Source organism: Molothrus ater, chromosome 1 (assembly GCF_012460135.2).
Source record: "Molothrus ater isolate BHLD 08-10-18 breed brown headed cowbird chromosome 1, BPBGC_Mater_1.1, whole genome shotgun sequence".
NCBI classification, from domain to species: Eukaryota; Metazoa; Chordata; class Aves; order Passeriformes; family Icteridae; genus Molothrus; species Molothrus ater.
The window spans coordinates 116,756,798-116,783,247 of NC_050478.2; the positions used below are offsets into that span (position 1 = coordinate 116,756,798).

The 26,450-nt window shown below is 36.4% G+C and overlaps 1 protein-coding gene across 5 annotated transcripts in view; it reads right to left on the minus strand.

The window, feature by feature from the left end:
* Nucleotides 1-26,005, minus strand: part of ASPH (aspartate beta-hydroxylase) — a 123,238-nt gene extending 97,233 nt beyond the window's left edge. For 2 of the 5 annotated variants that reach the window (XM_054518552.1, XM_054518550.1), the window contains exons 1-4: nucleotides 25,838-26,005; nucleotides 9,121-9,270; nucleotides 8,336-8,380; nucleotides 7,006-7,074 (exon numbers count right to left, since the gene is read on the minus strand). In XM_054518552.1, the coding sequence (XP_054374527.1) occupies nucleotides 7,006-7,074; nucleotides 8,336-8,380; nucleotides 9,121-9,270; nucleotides 25,838-25,898 (325 nt within the window). In that variant the 5' untranslated portion in view covers nucleotides 25,899-26,005. Of the gene's footprint in view, nucleotides 1-7,005; nucleotides 7,075-8,335; nucleotides 8,381-9,120; nucleotides 9,271-12,267; nucleotides 12,496-25,837 lie in introns of those variants that run through there. The other 3 variants (XM_054518551.1, XM_036397610.2, XM_054518553.1) reach the window with 3 other exon arrangements.
* Between the last annotated feature and the right edge of the window lie 445 nt (nucleotides 26,006-26,450).

A 26,450-nucleotide genomic window follows, 5' to 3' on the forward strand; every position in this document is an offset into this window, starting at 1 on the left:
TTATTAATGTTTTAAAAGGACAGCTTAGTTTCAGCTTTTGATACCTGATACAAACTGCAGGACACAATTATAAACTGCCCTTTCTATACCAGTAACTTCATGATAGCAGACAGAATTCACATACATGGAAAGTATTTCTGGAACAACTGCCATAGAACAGTTTCACAAGAAAAAGATTCAAATGTGCAAAACTACATTAAATACTTAAATTTCTCAAGGAATAGAAGACATAAAATTCTAATTTCCAATTAGTCTTTAATATATTCAGTATTACATTAGAAATACATAATCATAGCTTCCCACTTTCACAGAAGGCCCACCTTATAAACTAAAAGAAATTTGGAACAGCCCTTGTGATTTGATTGTCATATTAAAGAAATGACTGAAGTTTTAGTTTGAAAACAGACAAATCAGTGGGAATAAACCATATGACACTGTAGCTTCTGAATACATGATGTTAGCCAACTTAGAAATAAATGTTCCTGCAGAATTTTCAAGCACTTATAAATTAGTGCTTTTCTTTGAACAAGTAAAAATAACCTATCTGAGAAACCAGTGAATCACAAAATAAATTATTTATTAAAATTATATTTCACAATAGAATTATCATTGTCATGACTATATTAAGGATTAACATAAAAATATGTATTTACAAAATGCATTCATGCTAGAATACTTTATCATCAAGGCTATTACAAAATGCTTCAGTTAATGTTTGCTAAAAAGACAAATGTTATAGTGTTAACAGTAGAGATTATTACACTTAAGCTTTGTAAGTTTTGTGCACAAAATGCACAAAATGAAGCACATACAGAAACCAACTACACAACCACAGATACACATTTTATTCTACATATATTTACACACCTGCATAATACTTGCCATCCTGTCACAAAAATGGAAAAATTATTGAAAGGCTTTCAACTACTGAAACAGCATTGCATGGCTAACTTTAGTTCAATCTTTAGAGTGTCCATTTGGGAGGTTCCCCTTAATGCCATAAATTCTTGCTATATTAAGGTTGATGATTTCATGGACATTTTCGAAAGCCAATCAAATTAGTCTTTCAGTCACTGGTTCTGTAAATCCAAAATAACACAAGTCTTTTTTCCCTGAACCCCTTCATTCTGTGACGTACCATCAACATCATCTGCAGCTTCGCTCTCTTCTTCTTCTAGTATTTCAAAAGGAGTCAATACATCATAGAGAAATGAGAGAAAGCCATAAAACCAATCAGAGCTTTCCTCTGCTAAAATATTAAGGACTTCCTCAAGGGAATCAATATTTTCATTACTGCCATCTTTGGTCAGGCCTATACAAGAATAGAGGAAAGAGAGAGAGAGGGAAGGGGGAAAAAAGAGACAGCAGTTAGGTGGAAAGAGGAAACTGTAAAAGGAGGATCTGTGAAAGACATCTCTTGTCATAGACAGAAGTCTTTACAGGAATGCTAACTAGGAAATAGAAGGACGTTAAGAAAGTTGATTCTTTCCAATACAGACTATAATTTGGGCAATAAACATGCAAAATATTATGCCAGAATTTTACTAAAAAAAAAAGGAGAAAAAAAAGCAGTAGCTTTGCTTTCCTTTCTTCCTAGTCCTAAAACTAAATCGATTTATATTTAGGTTTTCTACCCTAGTTTAGACAGTTCTTTATCAGTAATCTTTTACTACTTTAAAATCACTAAATTTGTTTTCTTTATTTTTTAAACCATTATGTTCAATTTTGAGAGCTAGCAACTGATGGCCGAGAATAACATTTAAAAGCAAAGAGTATATAAACAAACTCTTCACAGGCACACTGTTAAGGATAACATTCTTATCCATGCAGAATTTTGATTTTGCTTAGAAGTGAGGACTCTAATTGCTGGATTTGAAGTTTGTTTGCTTTGCATTTTTTAAACATGTTTCTCAACCAATTTTTTTTGTGATAGATTTCTATAGGATGCACATGATCCTCAGGAATTATTTCCACACCTGAGGATATACAGGATACACCAGATAAAAATGAGTAGGTAGCCTATACAGGGTATAAGTTTTGTTATATAGAAAATCTAAAGCAAGGTAAAGAGCTGAGGTAGAGAAGGCCAGAACAGCAAAGAGTGAGCTCATCACTGCTAAAGACCCTAATATTGGAAGTTACTATTTTATGTTACAAGACCTACTGATCCAAATGGCATTTGAAAAGTGCAAATAAGCCATGGCTAATGCTTTTTCCCCCTCCTGCTTTGGGGGAGGTCTTGCCTACATTTGTTTGGGTTTTTAAAATTAAAATCACTGTTTTACAATTGTTACTAAATAACATTTCAAATTTTCCATTCTAGGAAAAGCACAACAAAATGACCAGACAACAACACACAATTACTGGTACGCTTTAAAGCTGCAGAGGGAGGAATTTCCCCCACTTCTAACCAGAACAAATTTTCATTTGTTTTGAAAAGACAAGCAGAAAGGTGAGCTAAAGGTGAAGACAGATTATTGAAACGTAAAATTAAGTGAACGTGTTGCACATGCAGATTACAAAGCAATATTAGATGCAGGTTAATGAAACATTCAAGATAGAGAAGTTCATGGCAGAGACATTTAACACATTTCAACACGTTTTTCTTACAGCACATAGTGAAATTATCAATGATAATTCTGAAGAAACTTCCAAGTCCATGATATTCCACATCCTTGCACCTGGATGTCCAGAACCTCTACTTGAGTGACCAGTCATTCTCTTTAACTTTTCACTGGATAGCCCAAAGGTTTAAAAATGACAGATTGAATCCAGAAGGCAATCAAGGTATTATAAATATCCCTCTCCAACTTCTTCCATGGCTTAGGTCTATAAAAATTAAATTTTATAAACAACTTTATGCACAGTACTCAATTATTCTAATTTGTTTTCAAAATTTGGATAATACAAGATATAAAGACATAATCTGAAGTAAGGATATTTATTGAAGAACAAAATCTCAATATAAGAATGGAAACTTGAATCTAAAAGTCCTAAAAGTACAATCTAAGTTATAAATGCAGAATTAATACTTCTGTCATTCTAGTCTGTCAGAATCTCATATAAAAACAAAATGGGGAAAAAAAACAGAAAAAAAAATCCAACAAAAGAAAAAGAACAACACACTACTCCCAAAAGATCTCAAGAAGTCATTTTTGTACACATGTACAGAATCGTACAGATGCCCCTGTTATTACATAAAGTCTAGAATAAGACTTTTGGGCAATTACTTTTATAAAACAGAGTACAGCAGCATATTTTTTTTGAAAATACTAGGACTCCAAAGGGAACCACAGAAATTGGAAGAATATGTCTTACAGTCTTTGTCAAAAAAAACCACCCCACAATCAACAAAACCTAAATCTTTTCTCTACAATTCTTTGCAAAAATTATCCAAGATGAAGATAATGGCCTTTGAATTTAACAAAATAAACCTAAGAACAAAACCAAAAAAACCCTCAGGCAACACTTCAGCCTGAGTTAAAGAAAAAAAACCATAGAATTTCATATGTTTATCTTGGTTTCTAACAAAGAGTACAGAAAAACTGCCAACTCATTAATACTCTTCATCTTCATCTTCATTCACCCCCATAATCAAGAAGAACTGCTTTTCAAAGGAAAAACTAATAAGCTCACAAAACCATCGTAACAAGTATCTGAAAATGGTGACCAAAGCAGAGCAACCATACCCTACTAGAGCAGGGACTCAAAAGATATAGCTACTTTATCTCAAGAGAAGTCTTAACATGACAGCTTAAAGCCAAGTGAATGAAGGAGTCAAAATATTTGTCCATTCAAGTAGTTACCACAAGCAGTAGGGCACAGGACTTCCCTACATGCATTTAACAAGACAAAGCTTTTCTTCTCCTGTAAATATCTCTTCTTATGAAAACGAGCACAAGCCAACCTTTAATATGTGAAAGTGCTACAGTAGAACACAAGAGAAATAGGAAAGAGCATGAAACTTATCCTAAACAGCTGAACTGTGCAAAAGCATTCTTTTAACACCTATTATCTCACTACAGATTTTTTGAACGTGCAATCTCAGCATGACTGCCTGCAAACATATTTTTCTTCTGTAGGTGAACCAGAGGAAAAGAAGATTTCTTACTTGAATTTTACTGCTTATTACCATTTGACTGCTGACACACAAGGATGGAGTTTTGCCATTTTCTGCATAGCTGGACTACTCTGAACTAAATGCACAAGAACAATAAAGGGATTGTTTTCTGTAGCTGCAGTTCCAAAACTGTACTAACTACTGCAACCATTTAAGGAGAATTTCTAAGGATATTGTTGCTTGTTAAAAGGGACAGAAGTACAAGAAACACCTTGGCTCCAAAGTAACTATTACAACAGACATCGGTACCCCTATACATGCCACTTTTTTGGTAATACCACTCAAGCCACTGCTTCACTGTACTGATGTAAAGCAAGGTCAGATGTGTAGCACTCCCTCTAAGAATAACACCCTTCTGAGAACAATTAGAGTGAAGTGGACAAAAACTGGGAAGTCAACCAACTTGGGGCTGGTTGACTGGAGGGGTGCAGGTGGTTTGGAGTTTTTTTGGTTTTTTTTTACTTCTCTTAACGGGGAGTAAGGGAAGAGGGGAAGAACAAACTTCTCGCACATCCTTTTGAAAATTACACAAATCCTTCAAGAGAACCTAATCATGAAACCCACTTTGATTCCAACAAATAAAAAAGATCCTATCATACCTTATACAAACAAGAAATAAAAGAATAAATTTTAATTATTCTATTTAGATATGGCAAAGTAGTACAGAAAATTATTAAAACCATTATTTGAAATACAAAATAAACTCATGCTGGTAGAAGCATTTCTCAAAATGTTAATTAAATTAATTTAAATTTAAAAGATATTTACAATTAACATGAAATCTTGAAATTTGTAGGGAAAACTAAAAGTTATGGAAGTGGACAACATTAAACCACTGTACATATCACAACTTCAATACACAATACGAATGCTGTAATAGCTAAAGAACAGAGGAGGAAAGAAGCATATGAATTCCTATCATTAAACACCAAACTGCAATAACTCCTTTTGTACCAGAGAAACCACTTGCTGTTATGGCATTCTGACCCAGAAAAAAATTCCAGAAAGTAATAAGCCTTCCTAACAAAATCCTCACAAATAAAAGGAGCTTTGCACTCAATATTAAGAAAGTAGGCTTACTATTCAGTTTCCTTTACTACAATGACTTAATTCTGGAAGACAAATTCCTCAAGAGGGAATCCAGTCTTCCAGTTTCTGCATCAATGAAATAATTTCAGTCTGCATTGTGGTGCTCATTTTTTATTTCATATTTAATTTTAAAGGTAAACAAGCACTGTAACTTACAGAGAAGTTCAGTTAATAATATAACATGCCTGCTCTTGGAAGAAATATCTTTTTATATTCATAATTTTTTCAGTGTCACAAAACTTAAAAATTTATCATTTCTTTTATACTGCAAAAATTATTCTCAAATTTAAATCAAAATAAATTGTATTGCTAAGCAACTTGTCAAAAATAATAAAAATAAATTTTATATGTGACCTTTTAAGGTCACACTTGAAGTACAAAGTTTGAATGCATGATAAGACAAGCTTAGAATAGAAACACTTTCATGTACTGGCAGAACTCCCAGCTATATCAGGCTGCATAAAACAGAAATGGAACAAAGCAGCAGAATGTTTCTGCCTGTATACCACTGTCAAGAAAAGGCTATCCAATTGCTATACACTATGTAATAGACAAAGAAAAATTAGGATTATAATTATCCCAAGTATTATCTTAGTCACCAATTATAATTAACACCCAATCTGTAGCTCTGTATCTATTCAGAGTGCTGGAGATTCTTTGGAGTGACTCTCACATTCACACCACTGCAAACTGATTCAGTTGATTACATGGGATTTCTATAAACCGTGAAGGGATTAAGCAAATGAACACACATCCTTCCAAAGACTTGTTTATTTCTCCAGATAAAAGTAGGGAAAATAAAATTATGACAAGGTGATTTTTACGGAGTATGAATTTGAAATAGCAAACCATAACATCCTAAACTACTGCTAACTTTGACTAGTTTGATACATTCAATTTTGTCCTCTGCCCAAGTGTTAGTTACTATGCTGGGGGCTTCGTTGCTTTGTTCATTTGTTTAATTCTACAGGTTTGTGCGCTCAGCAGAGGTTTAAATTTGAACAAACCAACTAAAGAAAATATAAAGAAAAGTAAACTTAACTAAAATTTCTACCATCAGGTATGCAAGAAGTATCTATCCAAGGCTTGATTGAAGCTGAAAAAGGCAGTGCTTTAAAAGAGTAAGTAAACAACAATACCATAAAGCATGTCAAGAAATTGAAATTTCCCTTTGAAGATACACAGCCAGCAGAAAGACATCTCACAGCTTACAAAGAACAGAAGCCTAAACCCAGTGTTTCAATGCCAGAGAAGAAAAATTACTGTCATGTATTGTTTCTGAAGGGCAAAAAAATGAACAGACTTGTGAAGAATTCAGAATAGAGGAAAGACAATACAAAAATACACTACACAAATAGTAATCTAAGAAGTACAAAGGCACGTTTAAAGTAATTTTAAAATGGACCTGGCTTAACATGTCAACATAAACAATGTTTTCACTCTAGAAGCATCTTAGGTCCTGCATCTGATAACTTTATTGATAATCACAACCACCTTTCAACATTCAATAGAGTAGCATCAACCACCAAATTTCAAAAACATTCTGTAAGATTAAATGCTTTCCACTAACATTGCTACATTAGAAGAAAAAGAACAGGAATTGCTGTGAGGTACACACCCAATCCTACATCTTGCATTAAGGAAAAAACCCATCACAATGAAATCAATTTAAGTTTTCAAACTAGGAAAAAACAAACAAACAAACCAGAAATATTGTTTTGACTTAGAAATAAAAAAGCGAAACATGAACATGCCAACTAAACTATATACATTGCTCCCCCTTTATTTGTACTTGCCTAGCAATACTTTAGCATCTTCCACATCAAAATCTCCATCTCCATCAGCATCATATATCCCAAGCTTTCCTAGAAGTGCAAAGAGAGGAAGAAAAGACAATTAGGGATTTGGCCATTTGTGCCCAGCACAGTTTTCAATGTGTGATAGTTGACTGTCAATGCTAGGTTGTGACCATCTGTTTTTAACAATCTAGCTGTAATATTCTTAACCACATTTTAAATTTCTGGGAAATACTACAAATATTTCAAATTTCTTTCTGTACTTCCTGCACTTGAGATCAAACACATATTTGTCTTTTTCCTGCGTTGATTTTGCAGCCAGTAGAGTTAAAGAAAGTCTGTAATATATATTTGACATTAACATGCTTTGCTCAGAATAAAATTTAAGTTCACAAGAAACATTCAACATGTTTGAGGGAAAATAATAAAACAAAAATTTGTAAAATAATGGTCATTTGTTTTCTGATTGCATGCTTCCTGCAAATCTAAATTCATGGGAAAGAGATAGCTATATAGGGATGTAGTTTTTAGAGCCAAGTTTATAGAAAGTAAGCAGCCTACTTCCTAGACAAAGGAAAACCATTCACAAATTCTACCAACAATTGTATAACTTTCCATGCAGACAAAATAAGATGTTTATCCTTTCATGTTAGACTAATAAAACAGTTTTCTCACTTTTTGTTTTTGAAACTGCAGCTCTATCAGCCCTAAGTATATGCAAAAGAAAAACTCCTTTTCTATTAAAAGAGAATTTTCAGCATAGAAGCATGGTGTCCAAGATTTGAAGTATCCTGGGACCACCAAACTAGTAGAAAGTTATCTAATTATAGGCTTGATAAAATTCAGACACAACTTTTAACAGGATCAAACTCTGCAGAGCTTGCAGAACTTTGTGTCCTTATAGTCTGACAGTTTACTACACTTGTCATTCTCTAAATGAAGGTAGAACTTTCTTGCTATCAAAATAAATGAAATTCAGTTCTTAATATGGTACTTAGAAAATTAGAAATCAGTTTTGTGGAAGAAAAAATTTAGACTTGGGTCTAGAATAGAAAAATATGTTCATCACCATTGTATGGAAGCAATCCATTAGAAAGGAGCCATATCTGTTTATGGATAAACCAGCAGACTGGTGCAAAAATGTAACTCCCTAGAAATAAGAATTATATCATCTTCAAAACCATGAAGAATGAGACAGACGAGAAATAGCTGAGCTTCATGTCACTGCAGAAGAAGAGTAATTCTTAAAGAAAAATTAAAACCATAATAAAGTAAACCAAAACTTTCAGCCAAGGCACTGTAAAGCAAGCTTACTTCTCTAATATCCTACCTTGTAGGACCTCTGACAAGTTATAACGGAAATCCTTTGCTTTGGCTGCATGCATGGTAAAAATACAAAAAACATTATTTGCATCACTAGACCCAGTTAAGTTTCAAACCAGAAGATTTTTTTTCTGAAAAAATCAGTCCAAATCAAAAAAAAAAAAAGCATGTACCGACAGATGTGTAAATTTTGTAAAGCCACCAGGTGCAAAAGTGCATGTTGAATCCTACAACATCAGGGAAAACAGATGTACCTATGGACATACATCTTGAAATTTGAGAAATTACTTTATAACCTTAAATATTATATTAATAGTACTGTCTTAAAATTGTCTCATTGAGATAGAATTATCACTGCTATAAGCTTAAAACTGAGGTCATTCAACATCTCACTCATGAGAGGATGACTGATCAGTTGTCCTGACCCTACAGGCATCACAGTCCATTGGAGCAAAGCTAACATTAACTGCCTACTTTCAACCACTGCTGTGAGTTTCTGAGAGCTTAAATTCAAATATTTAAGCATATTTAGCTGACCTCTCAAATTAACTGCAGTATACATGTTACAAAGACATCCTACAGGATGTTCATACCCTTTTATGAAAACCCCATTTTAACATTATAATAGTGCTCAGCATTAAAACATACATTTTGAACTACACTGCCTATTCTTATCGCGTAGATAATTTGCAAACACTACAGTAAACATATCATCTATCTAAAAATATAAAATGGCATTCATTTAATGCATATTAACATTATTAGAAAAATCTTAAGATTTAGAACTCTTACCTAGAACTTCTTCATAATCTACAAGTTCAAACCAGACAACTGCTACTGATGTCCAAACTCCCAGCAAAGCAATTACCATAAACCAGGTGAAAAATGAGCTTCCAGAGAGGCCTTCTTTCTTTCCATTCTTGCCTCCTCCATGCTTAGTCTCTGTTAAAATAAAACAAGAAGAAAAAATGGATGTGAGAGTTAGAAAATTATTATTGAAGATACAATTATAAAGATTACACAGAATACAAAACATTTCAATAACAATGGTGGGTTTTGTTGTTGTTGTGAAGTTTTTTGGTTGGTTGGGTTTTTTAAAACTTTACCACCTTTATTTGCTCTCCATTTCACTGTGAATTACTGTGAGAAGCTTGATGATTATCTAAGCAAAAGCCTCAAACCAACCAAACACCAAAAGCCCTGATCTAATTTGTCTTACAAGTTAGCTGAAAATTCTGCCTTGCTCCCCTTTGATGTCTATTTACACAGAGCTTCACATTTTTGAGATGCTTTGCATTTGTTCCCTGGCAGTTCCCAGACTGCCACCAGAGGCCAGTATGGCCAGCAGAAAAGCTTTGCAAGAGAAGCATTTCTCCTAAATCGAGCTTCAAAACTAGTCAAAATAGCTCACAGAACCAACGTGACAATTCAAATAGCCTAAGAAAACTCTAAAACCTGAACTATATTAAGGGTAAGACTTCAAATTCAGAACACTTTGCCAACTAAAACCATCCTCCCTGATGCTTAGTACTAAGCAAATTCACTCCATGCTATACAACTCTAGAATTTCAGTCCTATGGAACGTACAAGTAAAAGGATGACACAAAGACATAACACAAATCATGGTTTCACTTATAAACTGCACATATGGAAAGCAGACATATATAAAAAATACACATAACTATAAATAAATGACTGCAAAAGACTTTGACCCAGCATATGTGTAGCAAGTTTCAAATGGGCATCATCACCACAGAAGACATAAATTGCTTAGTCTGTTGTTTTAGGATTGCTTTAGTGAAAGAGGGATATGCATATACATATATAAAACTAAATCAATATGTACACAAAATGATGCCTGCCTGTGGCCTTCTCCAAAGCTCAAGGTCTGCTCTTCTGCCCCCTGACTTTACTACTGAAAGGGTGGCAGGCACTTGGCTGCAGTTTCAAGTCCATTCATCTATTCCACTGCATTCCGTTCTAAAAACCAACTTTTGCCTGCTCAGCCACATGCAGGCCCAGTAATTCAAGAAAAACTATTTCTTACATGATGTAAAGAACATTGCAAGAAGCTTTGTCATGAATATTGTGATAAGCTAAGGAGTTATCTTTATACTAATTGAAAGTAATGTTAGATGTATTTATCAACACTGATCAAAGAAAAAGACAAAAAAATGTTCTTAGAAACTAAATATCAACACAATTGTTTTTTAAAATAAATTGGTGTATCTGAAAGATAAGTAATGAGATGGGTGACTGACTTGTTTTTGTAACAGGAACTATATATAAGTACTCTCTGACCCTGCTTGCCAGCAGGTTTACAGCTGTAATAAAATACTCTTTTATTACATTCATTGTGCTTTATACAAAGTTCAGACCAATATAAAAACCACTGACCCATGCCAACTCTTATTCAGCTCAGCATTTTAATGAAAAAAAGAATTATTTTATTAACACTACTCCCTTCAAAGATCAAACACCAACTATTTAGTTTCTTTTCTATATTAAACATAAATGCCCAATTATATTCAGAGAGAAACTGAGGTAACTTAGCCTCACATCAGGCATATATCATTTGCTACTGCACAGTCCTCTAATTACATATGTGCAGGGTTTATACACACAGCTCACTGAAACATTTCTCTTGTGGGAAATGTAGGGGTAGCCTGAAGGACAGACAAGCAGCGTCTGCATTCAGAAATATGCTCAACTCTATGAAAATTACTTACAGTACTCTTGAACTGTAATGTTGATACTGAGAAATAAACAATTATGGTATGTAACAGCAGGGCTTCACTACACCTGTGTAGCAGGGCAGTCAATGAAAGCTTTGCATATATTTAAAATTAAATCCTTAGGTTAAAAACAGTTTAAATTATTCCAGATTGCAACTTGGTTCTAGAGCAAACAGGAAAGAGGATCTTACTGCATTTCACACTATTTGCCTTACTGTTTTCTACCATTTACTGCTATTTGCATTCCAAGGAAGAAGCTTTACTTATCAGAAGAACAGAGAAATGAAAGAAAATACAACTTATTTAAATAATCAAGCAGAACTATTCATATTTTTTCCAGTATAAGAGATTGTTTCATGCAAATTCCTCACAAATAGATTCTGCTATAAGAATGTAGTTCACAATAGTCACAAAGGCATATTTTTATTCTGGGGCTTTCTATCTTATAGCAAAATAATCTACCAAACTCTTGAATAACAACTCAAGCATGGCAGCTTGATCACGCAACACTTTTATATAAATGGAGGTTATGTAACAAAAAAATTTACCTATGATCTGCACAAATAATGCTACATGCAGGGTCAGAACAAAACATTGCAAGAACTGAAGCTGGCTCAGACCTCATTCCAAACAGTTAATTCTCAACTCAAGCCCTTTCCCTACACATGCTGCCAGCCATGCCAGAAGTAGGTCACTTGCCATATCTGGTAAGCCTGTGCTTACACCACCAGATGTCTTTATGCAGACATCAGAAAGTCTTAAAGCACGGTCTACCGCTCAACAGCAAATCTATAAAATCCTATACCTCACTCACCCCCCCAATAAGTCACATCTAGCTAAAAATGTATGAAAACTTTTTACTTTAGCTTACCTTCAAGACATCTTACAATTTTACATTCTCTAAAGATAACTTAGAAGTCAAATATTTGAAGACAAAACAGTATGTCTTATGTTAATTTATGCTCTATTAGGCAAAATATTATTTACAATTAACCACCGGCCATAAATTCATGGAATACCTCTAGTCCAGAGAACACGTAATCAAAGAGAACAGAAGCAGCCTGTAACACACACTAGACAGCAAACTGGCAAGAAAACATTCAACAGTAAGCCAGTTATTTTGCTGATCATAAAATCAGACATAACTGCTATTTGCAAGTACACATTTTCCATTTGCTCACAAAAAAAAAGGTTAGGATTATACCTGTGTCGTCAGCCATAACATTAGTGCTTGATTTCCACCAACAGAGCGAGTGTGTCAGTATATCCAAAAATTAATGCTGAAGGCAGAATAAGAAATATCCTCACTGTTATCCTCCTGCTTGCAACAGGAGCGAACAGGTTTCCTAAAGCCAGCTCAGCTGGAACCTGAAACTGGACCCAAGAGAAACCTCTCCTCCAAATCTATTTTTAGAGCAGTTATCCTCAGGAGCCAAACGCTTTTCAGAACTCATATGGCAATCTAGTTCTGACGACAATGAAATTCACTTACTCCTCCTAACAGAGCATCCTGGGTAGTTGATCCTTTCCCCTCCCCTTAATCCTCCAACATCAAAAACAACAGCAAATGAAACCAAGCACATTGTACTCTAGTACTTCTGCTGCAATTTATGCCACAGTGCCTGATCTCTCAGGACATTAAATCCATTCACATAAGCTGAAACACAAGTCTGGACACAAAGCTTGCCTGCTTGCATTTGTTACGTTGGCCCTCATCCAAGAAACTTTCTCCATGTTGGCATTCCCCTACCAGGCTCTGAGTATCCTGCAGAGATTGCTCATTTGAAACTTGCTAACTATTTTAAGAAAAAAAGAGACAACTACTTTCTACAATGTAGTTTTGAGTCTTCTAAAAGAATTACTTGAAACCAACCTCATGCATTCTTGCCAAGGGATTTTCATACCAGAAGTGTAACACATTGTATTTAGTTCTGGCAAACCCTTTTCAGAAAGGGTTAACACTAAATTATCTCACTCACCCCTCCCTTAAATTCTGACAAAATGCATACTGCCTGTACAATTTAAAGCTAAAATAAATTAAATCACCAATACACCCTCTTCTTAAGGACCAGAAAAAACCAAAAACCCACTAATACACTTTTCAACATTTTTTTCCATATTCAATTTTATCAAACTATTATTTTCCCATTGCTTATCAAACAAAAGCCAGCTTCTTTTAGGTGGAAGTCAGAAAAAAACCTAATTTCTCACTCACTACAACCATAAAAAAAAGCTTTGGGATCTACCACTCTGCACTCCTATCCCTATGCTTCTTTAAATAACACAGCTACTAGGTAGAGAGAGTGAACAGAAGAATGCTACAACTACTTTGAAAAACCACACATATCTCCTGTGGTTTTAACATCCAGCAAATGCAATTCCCAAGAGTTCAAGGGAGAAAAATTGAGAAACAGCACTAGAGCTTTTCATATGGATGAAAAGACTTCTCATATGGATGAAAAGGAACTACAGGCGGTTGATTCTACAACTAGTGTATCTTTTAACTTTAAAAGATACACTGGTATCTTTTTATGTCACTAGTATCTCTTTAAAGTATCTACTATCCATTTGAATACATTAAATGGATCAGACGCTTTAAGAAAGACCTCCTGACTAGTACACTTCAGTAACATACCTGATGCACAAGCAATTAAGAGCAGAACATGGAGAAATTTACACAGATTGAAAGTAACCGAACATGGAGAAATCAAAAAAAAAAAAAAAATTCAAATTAATTTTACATGCAATGATATTTATTTTATAGTATATAAACCACATCAGAATAGGCAACCTAGAGGAAATTCACTTCAGCTGCACCTGCATTTGCAGACACCAGATCTTACCATAAGGGCACTGAAAAAGCATTTAAGTGATGCTGGGAACCTTGCCATCCACTGATAGGTATTTTGGGGGGATTGCTCTGAACCAGACCTTACCTGGCTGAATGCCCATAATGATTTCAGCACACCTTTTAGTACCTTTCACTCAGACCTAAGTGAGCAAATTCCATTCGGGGACAACAAGCACAAGGCTTATAAGGAAAGTGAGTTGAGAGAATCAAGAAATTAATTTCAAATGCGCACTCCAAATCTGAACTAACACATACATGTTGACCTCTGGCTGAGTACCCAGAGTTTTATTCTTGTGCCCTTTAAAAATTAATTGATTGCAAGAAAGACAAACATCTTCCTTCCTGAGAGGGGAAGCTACAGCTAAAATGGGGAAACTCTTCAAATTCATCAAAAGGAAAAAGGACCAAGAGATGGATGGATCAAGGTTAGCTCAAAATACCACACAATATCATTTTTGTTAGTTTTATAAAAGACAAAGGTTAAGTTGAATATGTACCTACTTGGAATGCAATTTGACATTGAGACAGCAAAGTCAACAGTGGAGACTTCTTACAATGTCTCATCTCTACTGTGTTCAGATGCTGAGACTGCTGCTTCTTTTTGAAGTAATTCACATTGCTTCCCTAACATTCAAAGTTATTGTTCTTCACCTGATTTAAGTGGTGAAGAATAATAACCACAACCAATCTAACCATTCCAAAATTCAAAAACTATCTTCAAGGTAGTTGTGCTACAACTATGCAGCCTATGTATTTTAATTAATTTTACAAAAGCATAATTGACAATTCAGACTAGCAGCATTAGTTTCACCTCTACATCACTACCAAAGTGTAAGCAAAGAAATTTAGAGAGGAAAAATAGTCAATTATGAACACAAAATGTCAGGCTTCAAATCATCAAGCTAAGCCTTTTCACAAAGGTGATTAGGAAGTTATATAGAAGAAATTATGATTTATCACTTGAAGATACGGGTGCACAAAAGCAAGTAGTCACTAGAAACTAGAAATACACACTAAAAGAAAAAGCAATAAAACACTACCCTCAAAGAAACAACTAAAAATCACATTTCAGAAGTAAAAACTATCAATCAGCTAGATTAAAGGGAGACTTTAGAACACATGCTTTTAAAAACAAAATGCAGTGTGATAAAAAGCAGATACAGGAGAGAATTAAGAGGCTAAAATAAGGTACACAAGAACCATCTTATCACCAACAGAGCAGAACTAGTAGCAGTGCAAAAACAAAAAACAACCTCTATTTTACAAGCACAGCCTACTACTGCTTGAAATTTTTGCCAAATTATCTTGTCCAATATGATTAATGATAAAGCAACTGCTGCAAGCCCCATCCATTAATAGATCTTCAGATCTAAACTGCAGATCTGCAGATTTTAAACTGATTTTACACAGAGGGGTTTATTGGATTGGGTCTGTAGCAAGAATTTTGACTGAAGTGTCTCAGGAAATTCAGAGCTTTCTCTGTTGATTTTCCCCTATTTTCCCCTTTATATTAAAATACAAGGGTTTTTTTCAGTCTCTCACTACAGAGAAACAGGTCATGTGAGTGTATACACACACACACCGACTTTTTGTAATATGTATTTTATAATTGACTCAATAAGCACATATTGAACAGTTGCATTCCAAGAAGTCCCCACACCATAATGATTCCAAGTGCTAATCCAAAATCAAAATTATTTTCATCTTTAATTTTTACTTAGTGTTACTCTACATCACAGGTAGAATAATACACTTTCAATGGACAAATCTGTGCTTTTATGAACTATATAATTTTTTAAAGGGTGACAGGGTAACTATTTTCTCTGTGTTTACTTTACAGATGGAACAGAGATTTTTACTAAAATACTTATATCATTTATGAAATATTCCAACCTTAAATTTTCACTAACATCCATACTCAGAAATTTTTGTTTCTTGCACAGTCATGGCAGCAGGGTCTTTAAAGATAAGATATAAAGTTTAAGGTAAAGGTTCACTTTCAATAAAAAATCTTTGCAAATTAAAATTGATTCTTCCTTTTAGTTTCTAAGAAATTTTCTTCAGCACTACAACCTTAAAGGGAAATTAGGAGGAGAGGAAATAGCTTTTTTAATTACTATTTTCTCATTAAAAACTAGATCTCTGATCTGAACTTTGTATAATCTAGACTATACAGTTATAAAGATACCTCGGCAGGCTGCCAGAAGACTTTAATAATCTATATCAGAAACTTACTGATTAGGAATGGGGAAACTGATGGAACAGAAAAAGAACTAACTTCAAAGGAAATACAAAGACCAGAACATAAATTTGAAATAAAAATTCACTAACTGAATGCAATTTTGGCTCTCCTGCTGACACTTAACAGATTTTTATCTTAGTATTTGAGGAACTTTTCCTTATTTCACATATCATCAATCCAAACATAAACCTTTATGTCCTTAATTTTCAATCCCTACAAGATTTCTCACAGTAAAATAACCCACTATACAAACAATCTAAAAACATAAATACTGAAAGCAAGAGAAAAGTCATAAATTCAGGATTAGACAACAAAGCAGGCTGATTGTGGAGATGCTGGGAATGGCCAACTGAAGGGGGGAAAAATAGTTGGCAAAAAAAAGGGGATGCATCACAAAATATGTAAAAAGCCTCTAGGATCATAAGCATCCTGCTGAACTTCCCTAGTGAAAGGAAGCTCCTCCCTTCAAGAGATGGAGTGATTCCGTTGAAACATCTCCTTGAATTCCTCACTTAGGATGTGAAAGATCAGATTCAGTTCTGTCCTCTAGGGAACACTGTTTGAACTTCTTTGTAGGTCTAAAAGACATTTTTAAGTACACCCAAAGGTATAAGATCAAAGCCATTTTAGTCCCTCAAAAATCAGATCTGAGATCCTATTATCTGAAAATATGCTTCAAGTACAAGAGACACATATAGGTTTTTAGCTGTTTTATATTCAGTTTATAAAGAGATGGTCAACAAGTCCATTTCTGAATACAAGCTGCTATATTTCAAAGTACTTTTAGGCCTAGAGATAGCTTTCTGACTCACAGGGAACATCACAATATTTAGAAGAGTTTTTTTAGCTGCAAGCTTATGTGTTACTAAGTCAGAATTATTTATTCTTCAGAAAAAAAAATTCCAAAACAAGAATAAGATTATCATCTGGCTGACTGAAGTGTCATCCTCAGGGTGGGGTTTTTTACATTTATTTATTTTTTTCAGTAGTTACATTTTTTCTGACAATAAACAAATCCTATTGCTTTCCATTTCATGATTCTTCAAAGACATACACAACAAAAATAATAAAATTTATACCAAATAAATCTACTCAGAAAACCCATCATAATAATGACTAGCCTCAGGGTTGTTGGTTGGTTGTGGTTTTTTTAAAACCCTATGGATTTGTCTCTATGAGAAAAACAGTCACAAATGAAAGAAAAGGAGAAATTTAGTGAGAAATTCTGTCCTAGGAGGTTGCACAGTTTCAAGAGACTTGTCAAAAGCATTTGATCTAAATACAGCAGAGCAGTGGACTCTACTTGCAGTGCTGGCTCCACCCTGCTCAGTAGTGAGATTTGGAGAGACCAGCTGTTTGCCCCATATGAGCTGCTGCTGTTAACCACTTTCTTCTCAAGTCTTGTTTATCTAAGCATAACTGATCAAGTCAGAGAAGGAGAAAAGAAGACAGAGATGTATATTCAAAAGATAAAATCCTGAATCTGTACTTGCTTCTTTTCTAAATGTGATAGAAAGACGATCACTTCCAAAACCTAGTCAAATTTTGTCCAAGCCATGTTTTGGCTTTTTATTTTAGTTCTTGGTTATTTGGATGACTATTTTTTGGGTAGTTCCTCGAGAAGCATTTATTACAAGGAAGAAATACACACACATGTGCACACAGCTTAAATGACTAAAACCAACATTGTTTACAACTTAACTTTTATAATAAATACTATCAACAGCAAGATATTTAAATCAATATTTAGTGCATCTATCACTATCTGAATACTCTGGACTTTTTCTTTTAAACCTTTTCTCCACAAACTTAAAGATAGTACAATAACAAGCTTAGACAATTAGCACTGGAAGAAAAAATCCAAAAACAGGAGTCGTGTAAAGACAGAATAAAAATGTTATATTATACATTTATCTAATCTAAATAGATTTGTACAGAAAAGTCCATATTTTCCCCAAACACTTCTGTCAATTGTCTCTAGTTTTGTTTTTATGTGTACACAAGCACAGCATTGAATTAAAGTCAAAACTATGTAGAACATGCCTCTTGTAAACTTCCTTGACTCAAACATCAAACCAAGAGGTTCAAGGTTAAGATCACATACTTAAAAAGAAATTCTTGTTTGCCTCCTGCTGTAGGAACAAAATCTCTGTAACACCAATGAGCAGACAAAATACTGATTTTAACTGTACAAATTACTTAAGGATTTTTAATAGCTGCTATTTTGATTAACCAGCTCTCTCCCACAGAACATTTGGAAATAAGATCTAAAATTATACAATCTACCTATCTTGCATTTGAATGATTTAATGTAGCCAACAGTCCTACATAATTACTAGGTTAATTAAATAGATGGTTGCATTTAGGACGGAGCAGAGTTCAGGGAAGGTAAATGTAGAGAGGAAATACAAGAAATACTTGGGCCTAGAACATGCAAATTTTGCTGGTGGTGACCTTTAAAAAAGATTCTATTACATAAGGTTGAAAATCCTCATCGCCGTACATAACATGCTGGCATTAATTTAAGGGTATTTTTTCCTTGTTCCATTTTCCTATCCTGTAATGTGGGTCACATCAATTTGTTTTAGCAACAAGTCCTAATTAAGCCACAAAATAAAGAAAACAGACTATGTTGGTTTAGTTCTTTAAATTTTTCTCATGCTTTGAGGGAGTTCAAATAGAAAAACTCCAGTTGTCATGCAAGCACCTACAACTCTGCTTTTCACAGGTTTCTGCTCATGGAAAGAAAGAACACTTCAAAATGCTTAAAATTCCAAAAACTTATCAGTGTTTTCAAGTCTGATACTAAGCCAATTTAATTAGGTGTTTGTCCATGGAGTGCTATGCATCTGCAACTCTTATGGAGTACAAAACAGGTTTTAGGTATCTCATATGTTACTAAAATATGTTTTTAGGAGACCTCAGTTGCAGAGAAATTGCTGCTTGTAGAACCTTCTGGCTTCAAAAGATATGTCTGTGTCTTCTAGTCACTATGTGTCCTCTAGCTACTATAGAAAGAAACAGGACTGCAGTTACAAACTACTACATGAACTTTCTTTAGGAATTTTTAAATTTAAAAAACACCAGCATGAGGAATGAGAAAGTGAGATATGTTGCATTAGTAATTAATTGTCAGTTAACAAACAAAACCTCAGGAAATAAAACTGCTAAACCAGAAAACCACTACTGAGTAGTTACAATTCCCTCTAGCTATTAGATGTTGTGTAAAGAAAGTCTTTAAGCAAACAACTTGGTAGCATTTGTTACATCAGGTTAAGTACATGCATAGTAAGAGTGCAACTCCACATGAAGAAAACTGCAATTGGTTTAATCTTTGAAGTTCTAACAAAGTTGAACCACACATACCACGGTATGTTCAAACTCAATACATAGTTATCTGCATACTTAATTTCCAACATGTTTCAAGACATGTAACATTATGAGTTCCACTTCAAAGCATAGCTCAAAACTTTTCCATGCAAAGAGCTAACCCACAGATGCAGTTAGGGAAAAGATTGCTGCAGGCTATCACACAGATTACCGGATTGTGATCTTCATCAGGAAAGAACTGCTTGGGGCAAATCAGAACTTCATTGCTCAAGTTCTCTACAATGAAGAATTCAACATACAAATTAGCACAGGAATTCTTATTATATGTTTCAAAGTGATTCCAGCTGAAAACGAACCCTTTCTTTTCATACAGGTCATCAGCCAAGTGGTTTTCAGTTCAAAAAGACAGCATTATTCAAATGTCACCTCTTTATGCACTCTGTAATTAGAAATAATCTTGACATGTAGGCCTTCCCCTGCTAGTAAATTTTGTTATCTTTAGTGAAGTCCTTATATATCCAGCTATTACATCAGCATAGCCAACCAAACCAGTCACCTTTCAGTGTTCACTCCATGGCTCCATGATTACATCATTGAACATAAAACTCTGGATTTAACCTCACCCTCCCCTAATGCCCACCCACTCATTGTCATCTCCTCCCTCTTCCCAGATGACCTTCCATAAAGCCATGCATTGAGCCAGTCTAGGGAGGGAAATAAAAAAATCAGCTTCCTGCTTATCAGTTCCCTGTGTGCTTCACCTTGCACCTGCACAGCCAAAAATTCAGGTACCAGGAAGGGGCATTGAAAAGAGGAAAGCTGCAGAGCAACCTCAAACTAGATTAAGCTGACTACAGACCTGCAGCTCAAACTGTTAAAAAAATTTAACTTCTTATTCCCCCAATATGAGATACATCCTTGGTGACTGAGCACTGAGTAGCTATGACCCCTGATGGGAATCCTCATGTGCATTTTCAGAGTAATTGCCAAAATGTGAGAAAACATCCTCCAGCTTCCTGTCTCCCTGATACCAGAGATACTTTAGGTTTTCCACCTAGCATTTTAAACAAGCCTTATCCTCAAAAGGTTATCATTTAAACACTTCACAAAATGCTCAAAAAGTACATTGAAGCAAACATCCTTGCAGATGTGAAGTGCAACCTTCCTCCATATTTGAAGCACTGAGAATAATTTCTTTTAGCCCACAGTAACTTCCTGCATACACATAAGATCCATTAGAAAACACAGAGCAGGCCCAAGATTTCAGCCCACACTGAATCAAAAGGGGCATGAGAGCTTTGGTGTCTTCATCAAGTGGTAGCATCTCTGGAAGTTTGGAGAGGATTCTCCCAGTGTTTCAGAACTCTTCAGGAAAAAAAGAACTGAGAGGAATGTACCAAGTGCTTTGTATTTATGTCCATCCTGCTACACTCAAGTATCAATCTTAAAACCTAAAATAATACATCCTTGAGAAAAAGTAAAAGAAGTAAATACAAATACCTAGCAACGTGAGAAAACCAGAAAGGCTTAAAAACATATACTGTGTTCAAACTGATTGTTTCTACTTCCAGAGTAACTTTGGCAATCAGCTACTGCACCTGTCAATAGTTAATGGTGTAGAGAAAGTTTCATTCAGGTAAACCTTAAGGGTTGTCCTTCTAGAGCTCACTTGACTCTAGTATTAGACAAATTAATCAAGAGTCTATTGAGGATTCACTATTTCAATGCAAATCTGCTCAAGTGAGCTGAGAAATAGCTATGTTAACCATTTTAAGACTTTTTTTATATCACTTCCATTGAATCAGAGCTAGAAAACTGACTTGATTGAAGAGTTACTGCCTCCAGTTTTGTACAAAACATTTAGAAAATAAAAGGAAAAAAAGAAGAAAAAAAGAGAAGAATTGAGGACAATCAGCAAGTGTAGTAATTTCACCAGTAGAACTGCTGCAAGGTACCATGCAATTTAGTGATGCTTGAACCATTACTGTTGCCACAATTTTTTAATTTGGCAGACCACTTTACAATATTTTAAAATGTCTTCCAGAAAGGCCAACCTGAATAAGACCCAAGGCAGACAGATGAACTATAAAGAGATGTCTACATTTCCATGGTTTTGCTATTTTTATTAACATCTGGCATTAATGATAAAAATGCAAGCTCTTCATATAGTTGCAAGCAAATAAACTAGGCAATAGGATAAACTTACAAAAGAAATCACTGCAGAATTTCTTAAACAGTATACAAAGTTTCTACCACTAAGACACAAATTATTTTTCATTTGCCCACAATAGACCTACAGAAACTCTAACATAGTAATAACAATTTGCTGTATATTTCTGAAGACCAAAAATGTTACAAGAAAACACTTTGACATTGAATTTAAAAAGCCAAATCAAAGCACAGAGGAGCACACTAACTGAATCATGAGAAGTCTTTTTGCTTCAGCAAACTCTTGGACTTTGGACACTTTTGGTCAGCAAACAGTTTGACAAGTCAAAACATTTGTTAAGCTCCACAGAGCATCCCAAATTTACATCTCACTTAGGACCTCCAACACCTTAACACTCTTTTTCCTAAGGGTTTCAATTAACATAAAGAAGTAAATAATGGATAGATTGTAATACAAGAAATCAGATGATATACTACACAACTGTAAAGAGCATAAACAACCACACTGGACAGCAGCTGAGGTCAGAAATTAGAGAGACCAAATTTTTATATAGATAAAAGCATCATATTTAAACAGAATCCACAGTGTAAAAAAATGAGATGTTATACCATAGCACAGCTGGGTAGCTGAAGACATCACAGAATGGATGGGCAATCCCACTTCAAGCACTGGAAGCACTGACATGAAGTTCAGTGTTCCCAGCAAAAGAACTGCAGTAGCAAAACGCAACCTGTTTAGTTGATGAATTTTTTCTGCTCTTTGGGTTAGCTAGAGTGCTAATGGAGATCCTCACCCAGATAAAAGCACATTCTAAAGTAGTCTTTACAACAGAGATGAGATAAAAAGTGGAAATTCTTGCAAATTAACAGCACAACTTCTTTCTAAAAGTAATACAGTGAACTAAAAAAAGTTGTAATAACACAAAATTACATTTGGATAAGTACATCAGGTCACCTTGAATGCATATCAAAAAAAGCCCCAAACAAATCTGAAAAAAGTTGAAACACCAAAAATCAAAGAATTACAGCAAGGGGCACTAGAGGATCCAAAGGATGAGTGAAAGGAGTTAAAAACATGGCAATGCATTCACACATATAAGGAAACCACATGGTTAAAACAGCAAAATGAGAAAAAAACCATCTCCCGGGATCTTGCAGAGAAAAGTAGAGGATGTCAGAAGATTCTCAGTCATCACTGTAGAGATTAAAGAAAATTTATCAAAGCAATGTTAGAGTTCTTTGTCATCATAGACACTGAAGGCAACACGACCTCAGAACAGAGACAGGACTGTGGGGTTTTTAATATAAGATACAGTTCTCTGTAGATACAGACAATGCTTTAGGTTGTAAATGTGTGGTTTGTATGGTGCCTAGCCTAATGGAAAACTCTCCCACTTAACATCAGAGATGCAAAGAAAACAATTATTGCACAACCTATCTTCAATAACAATCACGTTTAAGTAAGTCCTCACTTACATACTGTAAGACACAATGTACCCACACAGCAGCATAATGATTGCTGTCCTATGATCTGGTCTAGGTAAGCATAGGTTACAAAGTAATCCATAATTGTTCAGCCATCTTTATTTCAAAAGTTAGCTGGGATGCTGATCCTCAGTCTTGCTGGAAGGCTTCTCCACAGGCACCTGCCAATGTCCAAGACATTTCCACATTTCACATCTCATGAAATCTGAGGGAGTTGATTCATGACCAGGTGTTATGCATTTGTTTCTGTAACAAAACCGTCCTTCATCTAACGATGCTTCAAGTAACAATGCAGCAAGTATCTGTTACTTTGTCTAGTCTTTAAAACTGATACTCCTCCTTTTGAGAGGCCACATCTTTAGTATGGATTCTGCAAGCTAGTAATAAGCAGCCAAACTTTCCAGTAAAGACAAATAACAAACACGTTTCCCTCTCTAAGTATCCCCACACTGTCGAATTTTTCCCTGGTTTTCACTTCTGTACTCTAAATAAAATCATTGGTATAGTCATAAGAGTCTGTAAATGTAATTTTCAAAGAATAAGTAGCACTACAAAGCTAAAATAAAGTGATGATTTTTTTAAATTAGGACCGATTTGAGAGCTTCTAGTATATGACTTCTGAAAGTAAAACCTAGAGTTTTATTTCTAAAAGATGTTTAGTTCCACTTTGGACAATACAGTGTACCTGAAAACACCTATATAAACTACAGTTAGAACTTAATCTATTTGTAGTTTACTGTACATATTTTCTGATAGAGAGACCTAAAAGCAGATTATTGATGCTGGCATTGTCTTGAGTGCAGAGATTTTGAAATAAGCTGTTAGCCTCAGTGGCTTGAGCTGTGAGCAAGGCCCTGGCAAGAAGCCACATCCTCTTTTAAGAACTGCTGTGAAAGTGAATATTTCTATCAAGCAAAAAGTGCCTCAGATTTGAGGTTTTCATACTTCTCAGTCTCAATTACTTGCTGTCTCAAAATCATTTCCTCATCTGACTTTCACATCCCTTGACTGTGGAAAGCTGACTGGCTGCTGTGAGCACTCTGCTCCTCCAGCTGTTCCTTTATTCACACAGGAGTTACCATCCCTCACCTCTCCCTGCAGCTGCAACTGTGAAAACAGCATCAGCTTCACGCTGTAATTGCTATGGCTGTCTAAGGGACTCTAACTAGGAGTGTTTGTTGTACACTAACAAATTAAAGAGGTTACATGTCAGTAGAGTGCCTAACATATTACCCATACTGCTTCATCCCCCCCAAAGACATCTTTTAATATAAAGAGAGAAAATTTTACTCAGACTACAAATAAAAACCCATGGAATGCTTTCTTTATTCAGTCAGAGATTCAGTTTAGCAATAAATTTATTTTTCAGATATTGACAAACATGTAAAGTGATATTTAAAATATTAACTACCATATTCGGTATTCAAAATTACAACAGGGATGCAGGTTTTTAAGGCATTAAAATTGAAAATCTGTATTTAGCATGCTTAATACTGGGTGATGATCATAGCATGTCCAGTCCAAGCAAAAACTAGATTTAATTAACACACACTGCACAGCATAGGTCAGCAATTGAAAAAAAAGATTTTAAAATAAAATTTAAAAAAATCCCACTTCTACAAATATTGCAATATCTAAACTCTTTTAAGCTTAAGTATATTTGAAATCTTTCCCTCTTAATTCATTATGTGATAGGCAAACTAATCCTATATGGCTCAGCCTTTAATGAACATTGGTCTCACTATGATTGCCACATTCAAAGAGGGACTACAGATATTATTTCTGTGTCATCACCACATTTTATCACTGGAGCTCTGTGCCCACCAAACTCGAATCCTAAGAAGCCAGGACACGTAAACACTCGGTGTGTGGTAAAAAACCTCCTTTCTCCAGTACAGTGCGCATGGCTGCGGAGTGACTCCAGAAGTACAGACACTTTTCTCCCCTTTCAGGCGCGTACTGCTATGCTGGGAAATGCCAATGAACACAAAACTTTCCCTACATAAACTGTCCGCACACAGCGGTCTGTGAGCAGCCAGATCTGTCAAGGGGTTCCTTATTGGAGGGGTGGGGGATCACTGCCTTAAAAAAACATCCTGCTTGCATTTTTCTGAGACTCTTCCTCCTTGCCTCGATAGTCACAGAAACCACCAGCTTAGGTGCTCCACCTACGACAGACCTAATAATTTTGACCTAACCGGGTCAGTCTGAGGAGATATTCCACATCACAATTTGGATACGAGAGTATGAAAGACTTGAGATTGGGGCATCCCTGTTCCACCTCATCTCCGGGAGGAAGCGGTCTCGGGGGTACCCACAGATGCTGCGGCCTGCCCGTGCTCATCTCATCCCTTCTACGGAGGTTTCGAGGGTAGTCCCCGCCGCCCAGGCCCACAACTTTCTCCTCCACGCGAACTCCCTGGATAGGGAACGGCGGGAACGCGAGGGACACATCACGGCCACCAACCCTGCGTCCCCCTCCCCAGCTCCCACAGCGCGGGAGGAACCAGAGGGGCCGGCAGGAGGGAAGGGAAGGGCAGTAGAGGCAGGGAGAAGGCGCAGCATCCCAGCGCTTTGCCTGGTGGCTGCCCCGCATCGCGGGAAGGGCCCTTCCCTCCCTCCGGCTGCGGCCGCTGCTGGAGCCCCCGCCCCTTCCCCGCAGAGCTACTGCCTCGCTCCCGCAGCAGCGCCGCTCACCTCTTTTGGAGCCGGGGCTGGGGCTGCCGCCGGTGGCTCTGGAGCTCTTGCGGGAAGCCATCGCACGTCCCGTCGGGCAGCGCAGGGGGCGGAGCGGGAGCGCGTCGAGAGCCGCCGCCGCCACTCGAGCCCTGCGTGCGGCGGGAGCGCGCCTAGGCCCCGGCAGCGCGACCCCGAGCGCTCCGCGGCCCCCGCCCCCCGAGCCCGCCTCTAGCCAATCGTGTCAGAGAGGCGTGGCGCCGCTCGCCTCCGATTGGCGGCGGTGCCGTGAGGGGGCGGGGCGGCGGCCCGCCGGTTGCGCGCGCCCGCCGCGCTCTCCCGCCGCCGCCGGCCCATTTGAACGTGGCACAGGCGGGCGCGAGCGGCGGCCTCTCGCGAGGGTTTGGGCGCGCCCCTGGCGCTGAGGGAGGGAGGCAGGGAGGAAGGTGAGGGGCGACCTTTACATGGCGATACCGCCTAAAGCATCCCGCCCTGTGCCCTAAACCGCTCTCCGCATCCAGTTAAACGCCCAGGTTGTGGGAACACATCGTTGATGTGTATAAGCGTCTAATGGTGTAAGAGGACGGAGCCAGGCTCTTTTCGACGGTGCCAAATAATAGGACAAGAGGCAATG